The sequence below is a fragment of the Centroberyx affinis genome, unplaced genomic scaffold (genome assembly GCF_046629955.1).
Source record: "Centroberyx affinis isolate AG114_WGS23_722 - 3 ecotype Tasmania unplaced genomic scaffold, CSIRO-AGI_Caff_v1 ptg001368l_1, whole genome shotgun sequence".
Taxonomy (NCBI): Eukaryota; Metazoa; Chordata; class Actinopteri; order Beryciformes; family Berycidae; genus Centroberyx; species Centroberyx affinis.
The window spans coordinates 178,560-190,667 of NW_027279855.1; the positions used below are offsets into that span (position 1 = coordinate 178,560).

Sequence of the window (12,108 nt, forward strand, 5' to 3'; positions counted from 1 at the left end):
TGTGTTAAAAGCCTGGCAGCAGCGTTTTGTATCAACTGCAGTCTTTGGATGTTTCGCCTGCTGATACCAGAATAAAGGATGAACTTTTCGGCTGCAAGCATTATGTCATTGGTGACCTTGACCAGAGCAGTCTCAGTGCTGTGTAGGGAGCGGAAACCAGATTGAAATTTTTCAAAAATTTGATTGTTGTTCGTAAAAGAAATCAGTTGAGTGGAGACAATTTTTTCTAAAATCTTCAATAAAAATGGCAGCTTGGAGATGGGTCTAAAATTACTTAAAACGGAGGGATCTAGAGAGGGCTTCTTTAAAAGGGGGTAAACAGTGGCATGTTTAAAGTAGGAGGGGAAAATACCAGTAGACAGAGAGCAGTTAATAATGTCTAAAATATCTGGACCAACCGTCTGAAATACAGCTTTGACCAACACACCCTGACTTTGACAGGCCATGACACAAAACACCTTTCTGAATTTCCTGGATGTGCAGTAGTTGCTGAATTATTGCGGATGTATCGGGTCTAAACTAACCACGGCCACTTTCCCTGCTTGTGTGCCACAGAACAACGAGAAACAGATGAGACAGCTGTCAGTCATCCCTCCTATGATGTATGACTCGGAGCAGCGGCGAGTGAAGTTTATCAACATGAACGGCCTGATGGATGACCCGATGAAGGTGTACAAAGCCCGGCAGTTCATGAATGTTTGGACCGAACATGAAAAGGAAATCTTCAAGGACAAGTGAGTTGTTATTTTTGATGCCAGAAGAAGACCGGATGTAGTTGCAGTTTGTCCCTACAAGTCAATAGTTTTGAGTTGATGGATGTCTTACGTTTTCAGAGAACTCTGTTTGACATAAAAGTGAAAGTCTATACTTAGAATCATTGTCTGCCAAGTTGAAGATGAAGGGCTATTATCAAAGAATGCTGATGTTTGTTTTGTGAAACTGGTTTAGGCCAAGCGGGGCAAGAGGGCACTTTCTGACTTCTCTTGATTCATGGAATGGGGGGAAAAGTTCAAAATTAGCCATTGTATTAAGGCAAATCAAGTTCACTGGACTTCTATGAAATTCTATGAAAGCTACTGCTATACAGTCCTGTAGAGAATGGGGTTTAGTGTTCTAGGATGCAAATATAGTTTATAGAGCTTAGTGGCACCTTGTACTAGTTGATATTATATTTCTGGCTCTGGCACATGACTCAAGACTGGCTTCTTATTTGCAGGTTCGTCCAACACCCCAAGAACTTTGGTCTCATTGCTTCCTATCTAGAGAGAAAGGTGAGCTGCTCTTTGTATGTTACTGTAGTACGAACCTATAGAAAGAAATGTTTTCACACCACATCCCCATTTCTGGAATCAAAAAGAATACCACTCATTTTTAGATTTCAAATGTTATTTATATATTCTTTGGACACTCCATTCAATGTTTGGTAACATGACCAACTCTCCCAAAGTATCCCCGAGTATCTAAATGTGGCCTGTGCATTTTCACAACCTTTAATGGTTTGTGATAGTTTTGTCCCCTAACCCAACCTCAATTCTAACTTGACCCTATTTCTAACCCTAACCCCAACCTTAAGATTAACCCAGAGATTCAATACTTTTACACTATTGTGAGCATCACCTGAAACTCTGTAGACTTTTATAGAGACACATTATAGTCACTAGTAAGTTATGTATCAGAATTGGACTATCCAAATGAAGTGTGACCAGAAAGGAGCGGGGGAAACTTGGTAAATTTGACTGAGGGCAATCATTGGGATTTTGAGGCGATAAGGGTATGTTTGCTGGCTCAGAACTGATAATAGTATAAAATAAATGTAGATATTAAAAACTCATCACTGTGTGGATCCACAAAATCATTCTCTCTTTCATTGTCTATGGAGCAGTTTGACAGTCTGTTCTGTGGTTTCTGGCTATGGGAGACAATTATTTGTGTTCAGAAATATTGATTGGACCATCCTAGTCCATAGGAGTAACATATATGAACTCTTACACTGAGTGTCATCGCCCTTTTAATGGGGAGAAAACCCAAAAGCACATGGTTTTTTTTTGTTGCCTCCAATTTTACCGTCATGTGCTCATATTTCCACGTCGTCTCCTCTTGTTTCAGTGTGTGTCTGACTGTGTCCTGTACTACTACTTGACCAAGAAGAACCAGAACTACAAGACCCTGGTGAGACGTAACTATGGAAAACGAAGAGGAAGGAACCAGGTAAACGTGAGAGACTTTATTGATTACCTATTCTCAACCTCTGGTTGAGAAAATGCAGGGTAACTTGCATGTTAGGGGCATGTCACGTGCTCAGTTTGGTGTCAGGCTGCCAGCGTGTCGATGTAGCATCAGGTTAGAAATTGCATTATGCCTATGCCACATCTACCTTACATCTACTGACCAATCATGTCAGGGGAGCGCCTGACAGAGATACGCCTTCCTTGTACGTTACATCTGCTCCACACCTACTTTGTAGTCCTTATCACTCAGGATGTAATACTACTTTTGGCCACTATATTGTTGGTGCTGTTGCAAGGTTCAGCATGAGCAAAACAGGAAGCAGAGTGAGAATTCCCTTCTCTTTCTCCAGTTATAAGCAAGTAGCCCTAAATTAACACTTAATCAAATAAGAGTTTGCACCTTCTGGTGCAGACTGACAAACCCTAAAGTAAAACCCTTGTGGTAAATAAGATGTCTCACAGGCGTTAAGACATATGAGGGTAAGCAGTCATGCGTTGCTGAGAGCGAAGTCAAATGTTGGATGCAGGTGTCATGGTTGAGATCTTGCTCCTCTATGATTTTGCCACTTATGACCTCCCATATCTCAGGTTTACTGGAGCCCCATTTCACTTCAGGTGACATTCATTAGTGATACAACATTGGTTCATAATGAGTAGATCTTCAGCTGTGTAGCAGAAGGTGCTCTCATGTGCAAAGCTTATTCTGCCTGGTGTTTTAAGCTTCCTTCACCTCCTCCTCCTTCCACTCTTCCACCATCTCTGCTTCTCGGTGGAAAGCCACCCCCTCCTCTGAACTATAGGGGTTGGTGAGGGGTATGGTGTTTGGGAGAAGAGGGTAGATAACAAGTAGCTCCAGCGGGTTGGTTGATTTATTGAAGGACCGGGGAGTAATAGCTATATTGGAGAGGCACAGCGTTGCTTTCCGGGGCCTGAGGTAGGGAGCAAGAGAGAAAACAAAACGATAGTCAGCTTCTCTGAAAACTCGCCTCGTCATCCTCTAGAGTCCACTCTCCAATTTGCAGAAAAATGTCAACGTGCACCAGAACTGCTTTTGTATTGCTTTCAGTTCTGATGTGTGCAGTCTCCTGATTGTGATAAGATGCTGTTCCATTTCTTACTGAGCACAAATGCTCCTCCACTGCTGATATGAATTGTTTATGTGGTTTAAGATGTGATACTGAAAAGTGGCATGTGTCCAAGATTGTTTAAGTTATTTTAGTGAAATGCAATAGGCTTTCTAAGTGCAAATGGTTAATTTAATGATTATTAGTGTGAACATAATCTGAGGTTAGGTTACTGGGGATAATGGGACTATTGTGTGGTTGCTGTTTTTACTCCAGCTGTTGAATTAAAATTTGGTGTGCTGCTGCACCGCACCACAGCTGAAGAATAGTGTGCAGGCAGCCTGCTACTCTCCACAAATCGAGTTGGTGAAGAGAAGTAGGAGTAACAGAATAAGCCTTTATTTTGGCTGCTGAAGTTGTTGAAAGTACAGAAGATTAAAATCCTCCTGTTTCACTTGCTTCCTCATTTTTCCTAAATTTTCTGGTTGTGACATTCCTATAAGTCACAATAAGATGAGGGAAAACTGTGGTTTAGGCCAGTATCAGTGAAAATGGGCAACACAAAAGAATGAGGAAAGGTCTAGTGACCCTGTGTTCATTTGACTCAAATAGTCAAAGGAGGAGGAGGCTCAAATATGTTGTTTTACCTTTCCTCTTATGCCAATTGATGCTTATAATCTCCTTTTCAATTTTTAGACAGTGACTTTGTACTCTGCTTGATTTTTCTATCTCCCATAGGCAGTGGGTGTTTTTTCTTAATTGGATTTGAAAATTATGGTTTAAGGTTACATAATTGTGGTGTACCCTGATCCTCCTGTTGACACAGACTCTAGTCAGTGTCTATTCCAAACACTCAGGGCAGGGCAGGGCAGGGTAACACTCAAAACAGAGGGAATGTTGGACACCTTCCCAGTTTACAGATTAAGTGTGTGTATGTGTGTGTGTGTGTTAGGGCCCTCTTTGTTTTATTTATTTCATATACCCCCTTTCCCCTCATTTTTTGTTTTCTGAAAATTGCCTGTGATCACAAATTTGGTTTATTTATTTTTTTTATAATTATTGTTTTACCAGATATTTATTGATAATTGTGGGCCGTGAAATGATGTGGCATAGCCTAGAGTTTAAAACATAAAATTATTATTTTTGGGTGAATTTGCCCTTTGATCTTGTTGCCAACTTGCCTCCTCACCAGAATACTTTTCATAACTGCAAATTCTTTGAAATAGGAATATTTGGCTCACATTACAGGTAGATTTCACCCAGTCTAACATGGCCAGGGTGTTTCTGTCTGGTGGTGGTGTCCCAAGTGGATGTTCTCTCTAGCATGGGTTTTTTTCCCATCTCACTGATACCACGCTCCCTGTACAGGACATTCTGTTTCTGTATGGAGTACATCTCCAGCCAAACACAATGGGCTAGTTGTAGACTGTTGCTGTGTCTAGTGGAGGCGGCGGCAGGGCGTGGGGGTCATGATTGCGTCTACAACATGAAAACAGCTCTTCTTACTTAGTGGTTTATGTAGGGTGGGCAATGTGATGGGTACAGTCCACTCTGGGGGGGGGATTCCCTTATAGTGATCCGTTTAATTTTTTATCAACATTAGCAGAATAGACCTGCCGGTAGAGGAGAGAAGACTTCCCCAATTCTGTAACACTTTAGATTGCCAAGGAAGCGTCGAAAAAATGGCTTTCTGTATTGGTTGCATGCAAGCTTACAATAGCTGCTTCATTGGAGACTACACAACATCTCTATTGTATATTGTAGTCTCTAGTGTATTTGGTGTACACCCTCATCTCGTATATTAGATCATTACGTATTTCCGTACTTGACAGATCCAGCAGCCATACTGCATAGTCAGAATAACATTAAATAAGTTGACTTTGTCGTGTTAATGTCCATTCATGCTGCTCCCAGGTTGACATTCTGCATTTAAGCAACAGTGTGGGCTCTGTCTGAGAGCTAGGGGACAGATAACAGGTTTTTTCTTGTGCGTTAAGCCATCAGCCACTTGATCCCAGTGAGATCAGAGAGGACATAGTTGCTCTCTAAAATGGCGTGACTATGAATGATCATTGTCTTGAGATCCCGGCCAATGATTGCTTAAATGGCTTCAGTGCTTGTTCCAAACCTTGCTGTTGGCATTGCAAATGGAGTGAAAATGTCTTTGTCATTTGGAGTAAAGCAGCACATCACGATGTGGTGGTTTTCCAAGCGAGCTACTGGTGTGAGTTACCAACTGCAATTCCCCACATACTCCAGAGTGAGTAGAGTGACTCATTAGAGAGAGAAGGAGAAGGACAGAGTGAGCAAAAGCAAGAGCAATGGAATGTAGGGCGAGTGAGTGAACTAGAGGGAGACGGGGGAAAAAACCCTCAGTGAGACAGAGTCAGCATTGGCAGCTTATCCGCTGAGTGTTTGCTGTGTTGTTTTTTTCTTTTCCATTTCCTTTTTATTCTGTTCCTCTGAGAGAGAGAGAGAGGGGGGAGAGAGAGACACCCCTCTCTGAAACGGCTGAGTTGGTACAGTCCAGCCATCTGACAGGCCCAAAAAACTCACTGTGCTGCTGTGAGTGCCAATCAAAGAGGAGTGCTCGGCAGGGATTACCTTGAGTGACCCTGCATAGATTAGTGCGTGCATGTGAGATGGACAATTCTTTGGGCGGCTTAAGCGGCCTGATGACACGCTTTCCCGGAATATGTGCGGCAGTGCCGTGGCCCGGCAGCCCTTCTAAGGAGCTCTGCTATGGGGCTGTGTTGCCCCTCTACTGCTACCGTTACCACCGCTATGGAAGTACTGGAGGCTAAACTCACATCTGCAACGCCAGTAAGCTGTGGCTCGTGGAAGAGCAAAAGGTTTTTTATGACCAGCAAATGAGCTTGCAGGTATGTCACTAGCTTTGAAACAACTGTTTCTCCTTTTAGTTTATACTGTTATCACACTCGCACTCACTATTTTTTCCCTCGTCCTCTATCGTTTTTTTAAATTTCCCTTTCATTTCTAGCGCTTCTCACACTTTTTATTGCTCTGTGGCTTCGACAGCCAGTTACTTAGCCTGCATATTTGCCTGTAGCTTTCAAGGCAGTCAAAGTCAGTTGTTTCAGTTAAGTTACTCTAGAACATGTTGAAGCATGGTTTTCCATTTAACAAAGAAGTAGTATCCCTGTGCCAGAACTAGAGGGATATGCACGCAGATTTACATTAATGCTGTGGGGCTTGGGTAATGCTCCCTTTGAGAGAAAAAAATGTAAGAATTAGTTTTTAAATACACATTTAGTTACCTTTTGATGGCTAACTAAGTTCTAACCCAATATTGATTCCACTTACAGTCCAGAGGGACACTGGGGCTTGGCTAGGCAGACTGACAGAGGTATGATTTTTCATGGACATTTGCCTCAAACATTGAAAAAAATGTCACCCATGTCAGCTGACCTTTCTTGGCTGTACCTCTGATCTACATAAATATTCTGACTCGGCTGGTGGAACAAAAAACACAACTCCTAACTCAGTTGTTCAAGCATTTCTTTGTATGTAGATCAAATCAGGAACACCAATAACTCAATATGGCATTTTGTGATACTCTGTGGCTGACATGTTGTGTTGTTATTGTGGCACATGGAGGGTTTTGTTGTGTTGTTTTCAGTTAACTCGGGTACCCAAGATCAAGGAACTAATTTGAATGTAGCAGTGGAACTTGTATCAATTATTTTTATTGTTAGAATGAACTCAACAAGAGTACCTGAGGTGCATTAGCTTTCCAATATGTTTTACAAAATTTGTATTTGCATTAGAACAGCACATCACGTGATATTGCATATTCAGCAGGCCTTCAGTGATACCTATTCTTTTCCAAACATCAGTGACAGTCCAGGGCCTCACCATACTGGCAGAAAATGAGAACCAAATCAGAGCACCAGGTCATGTCGTTCATTTCAGACAGTTTTAATACTGATTTAAAAAAAATAAATAAAAAAATCACTCTCACACACAGCTAATACTGAAAATTGTATTTCTCTTTCCTAATTAGGCAAATTGTGCAGCTGTAAAACAGACATTATCAAGATCAATATATGCATTCCCTTGTGGTCTTCTCTGACGTATTTTTAATAGGTCCTGGAACCAGCGTTGTTGTGGTTGAGAAAGGTATATATGCTGATCTTCCCCTCAGCCATGTCAGCCAAATGAGGTGTAATCTGAAAGGTCACGTAGAGAGGAGGCCACTGGAGTATAATGTTGTCACAATAACTGAATTTATGTTTTGTGCACCAAGCCAGACAAAGTATCTACCACCTGCTCTCTGGTTTTTGCTATATTTTATCTATGTCCTAGTCTTGATTTGTTTATTTTCAACTTCCGTTCTGCTGCTGCGAAGATGCAGATTCCCCTCAGAGATCATTTAATTTTCATCTCTCATTAAATGCTAATCTTATACCATATAAAGAAGTCTAACAGCTAAAACGCTGTGATCAAGGAATCTCAGAAAAAATGAAACCACAAAAACAACTTCACTGTAGATCATATTTCACTTATTAACAGCCAACAAAACACATTCGCTGGAAGAACAGAAGTCATCTGGATCATGCTTTTCTGGTAAAATGATTGATTAATGATAGATGAATCACTGTTTAAAAATTATTTTGCCAGTGATTTATGCTCGTCAGTGCAATATTTTACAAGCTAGAGAAAAAACAAATGACAAAAAGCTGTGTGTCGGAGATAGTGTAAGCAAGCATAAAACTGTTTCACCTATGGTTTTAATGAGGTAATATACCTGCTCTGGTAGGCCAGGTAAAACCTCTAAAATGGAGCAGACAGAAATCTTGATGTAGAAGAAGAAAATAGTTGACCTAAATTTAATTGTAGTGGTAATTTGCTGTGGCTGTCAGGGCTTAGTATCGCTCTTAGGCTTGCGTTTTCAATACAGTCAGTGCCAAGAGCATATTCAGTATGCAAGGTGTGAAAATGTACATCATTGTTGATTCACATTGTCAGACTGGATCCCTGAAAATCAACAGATCCTGACAATCTGGATCCTTTCTTTTTAAGACTATCTACTGATTTTATTGCAAAACCAGTATTTTGCCTTTTAATCTTACGCTTGAGAATAATGAAATTCCAAAAGTTTGGAAATCTGCCTACGTTCTTTCTCTGTTAATAGGGGGTGATCCATCTCTTCTAACCGACTACAGGCCTATCACCAAATCGTCTGCTCTGGCTAAGGTTCTTGAAAAACTGGTTAATGAACAGTTGAAGGAATTTGTTTCAATGCCATTTTATCTGAGTATCGATGTGGTTTTAGAAAGCAGCATAGTACAGTCAGTGTTGAGCTGACCCATCCTGGAGCCCTGGGCTGAAGAACTTTGGGGCCATTTATCACCTCCAGTCTCCTGTTCTTGCACATGTATGCGTACACATGGACACACACACACACACACACACAAACACACACACAACAACAACAACAACGCCGGTGTTCAGGCCAAATGAAGTGCACTTCCATCCTTGACTAGCCAATATGCAGAAAGGCAGCAAACAGTAACTTAGCCTGTCAGTCAAGATATGAAACACAGCCAAAATCTAGATAATGTGTTGGATTTTGAGAACAGTGACCCGACACAGCCTGTAGTAAAATACAAGTGGAAAGAAGCCATTATGGACAAACACACAACACCACAAGCAGAAAAACACCACAAATTAAAGTCACACTGCAACATTTGGAAGCAGAAATACACCACACCACATAGAGTAGTGACACTGCAAGCAGTCTTACGCATTACATGGTGTATGTTGTTAGTGTTTAGGGTTGGGCGATATGTTAAAATTTTCCAACCGGCCACCGTCAGCCCATCAACTGGCGATTGCTGATATATTCGCGCAGGTGTGTGTGCGGCGCGCACAGGGGGCGGGGGAGTCCCCCACTCCCCACACGCCATCTCCAGCGAATAATCATGGAAGAGCTTGTTGCCAAAAAGAATACAAAATCCCCTATTTGGGATTATTTTGGTTTTAAACCGGATGAAACTGGCAAGCGAAAAGGACCTAAATGAAGTAATTTGCCGTCCTTGCAAACGAGTACCCAGACGGGGACTGCCCATTGTTCCGACGGCCCGTTATTCCGAAACGCCAATAGTCCGAAAAATGTCCCAATAGGACCGAAAGCCCATTTGTCCGACAGCCCGTTATCCCGAAAACAAACGCTCATTGCTCCGAAGGCCTATTGCTCCGAAAATACGCACTCTCCCTGTAGTTAGAAAGATTCATGGCCTGCAATCAGTCGGCCATGCCTCCTAATGTTTCATATCCTCTTTCCCCTGGTTGATTGGGAGCATCTGTGTATATATATGGCTGACGTCCGGTAACTTACCAACTACACCACTCGGCTGCTCCAAACATTAGACCATGTGCGTCCATGAAGAAAACGTGAGTAACTTGTTCTTCTTAGGGGATTAAGCCCTCACTACCATCGTAATATCACTGCTGCATGGAACGTGGCATAATTCCAACCAGGGAAGAAGGATTGTTACAGTAAATATCCGACCGCGAGGTCCGACAGCCAGCTTCCTCCGTTGCACCCGGGAAGGTCCGATGATGTCATTCTGCATAATAATTAGCCATGTGCTTCTGCAGGCCATGTATCTTTCTAACTGTAGGGAGAGTGTGTATTTTCGGAGCAATGGGCCTTCGCAGCAATGGGCGTTTGTTTTCGGGATAACGGGCTGTCAGACAAATGGGCTTTCGGTCCAATGGGACATTTTTCGGACTATTGGGGTTTCGGAATAATGGGCCGTCTGAACAATGGCATGGCACCCAGACGTACAGACAGGCTGAACAGCTGTCCGACACTATTTGAAAAAGAGTCTGATGGCGTCAGATGAAGGACGCCTCTGCTTGCAGCCTCCAAATGAACAAACAGGTGGGGATAACTTATTATGCTATTAAATGATCAGGGTGCACAACTGCACATACAGCTTTTGGTGTAGTTCTCAAATATGATTTATGAATTGACGTTGCTTTTCAGCATCAATCGATCGGACAGCAACCACTAAAGATGGCGTAATTGTCATTTAGTCACTTACTGCCCTGTTTTGTGAAAGACTCGTCGGAAATCAGTGCAAGAACGTGCATAATATGGCCCAACTCCAACTGCCAGTTCCTATTCGCGCACGCTTTGAATTACGCTTTACAGGTTAATTATTTACCATTAAATTAGACCATTACATTAGCAAAATAAAATGACAAAAATTGGCCAAAAAATTGCCCCAAAATAATCAACCAACGATGGACTCAGCCAATCGCCGATAGCCACTATATTCTTCCTATCGCCCAACCCTATTAGTGTTACGCTATATTGTGAAGATAACCAATCAGAAATTACCATACGCCATCGAGTATGTTTACTTACTAGCCCGTACCTGTAGGCACCAGTGCTGTTTGTTTACTTTTTCCTCTTTTTTGCTTGATAATCTCTACTGGCTGCGGTCAAGTTTTTTTTGGAAGATGGGTCTGCATTACTAGTAGCTGTATGTATGGCTTCCACTGCCTTGGTGCGCTACCATAAAGTGCAAATGATTTAAAAATAATAATAATAATAATAATAAAATCCCATTAAATTTCCCATTTGGTATCCTCACTCCTGGGGTTCTGGGCTGCAGCCCAAGTAGCCCACTGGGATAACGCGGGACAGAGTACAGTTACTGCAGCAATGAAGGTGGTAAATGACATCATCAGTTCATTGGACTATTGATCTTTCAAAGGTTTTTGATACGGTTGACCATGTTATTTTACAACAAAGGCGGGTTAGTATTGGCAAATTACCTAACCGGGCGAGCACAGTGTGTTCATTGCTGTGTGTTAACAAAGCCGTACCACAGGGTCCAACTCTGTCCACCATCTGTATCAACAACCTGTGCTAAATGCAACTTTCCACTTGTATGCTAATGATACTATCATCTACTGCGGTGTGTCTTCTCTTGCTCAAGCCTTTGAGTTTTTACAATATGCTTTTAACACTATATCGTCTTCTCTCTATCAACTCAATATTCCACTTAGTTTTAACATGGGAGTTATTCGGCACTTGACCGCCATGAACACCAGAATATAAACTACTCACCAAGATCAGATGCAGCTGGACGAGTTTGTAGCGTTCGGATTTTTACTCCCCATTCATCTGAATGAGGCATGAAAATAGCCTGAAAACTGAAATATTGAACAACAGATCCCGCTACTGTGACTTTCAATTGACATTTGGTTGAACGTTTTAGTACATAATTTCGCCAAATAGCATTTTTATTGATAGAAGAGAACATAGCGGAGGCATACCATTTAGGAGAGATAGTTCCTGTTTGGGAGACCGGATCTACTTTTTTTTTTTAAATACTAATTTTAGTGTAAACCAAGAATAGAAATGCTAAATTACAACTGACCAATTACTGCTTTACTGTTTTAAAAGCGGGATCTGTTGTTGAATCTGTTCACAAACAGGCTATTTTCGTGGCCTCATTCAAAAGCTACAAATGCTACAAACTCGTCCCAGTTGTCCCATCCGATCTTGGTGATTAATTTATATTATGGTTTATAACCCCCATGATAAAACTAAGTGATATATTCCTTTAATTTTATTGTATTCATATCCTTTATTACATTTTTATTATCTTTTCATACCTTTTACTCTTTGCACATCTGCAGTGCTGCAATGACCCAATTTTGCCTCTGCGATCAGTAAAGTTCATCTAATGTTTTGTTATCAAGCAATTGGAAAGAGTTCCTTTATTGCCCCTTTCTTAATTGCGCGGCAGTTAACTTCATCAAGAAGTCCAGCA

At 41.6% G+C, this 12,108-nt stretch overlaps 1 protein-coding gene across 2 annotated transcripts in view; it reads left to right on the forward strand.

Moving 5' to 3' along the window:
* Positions 1 to 12,108, forward strand: part of ncor1 (nuclear receptor corepressor 1) — a 69,202-nt gene that overhangs the window by 20,175 nt on the left and 36,919 nt on the right. For both annotated transcript variants that reach the window (XM_071525937.1, XM_071525938.1), the window contains exons 12-14: positions 556 to 734; positions 1,217 to 1,271; positions 2,107 to 2,214. In XM_071525937.1, the coding sequence (XP_071382038.1) occupies positions 556 to 734; positions 1,217 to 1,271; positions 2,107 to 2,214 (342 nt within the window). The remainder of the gene's footprint in view (positions 1 to 555; positions 735 to 1,216; positions 1,272 to 2,106; positions 2,215 to 12,108) is intronic.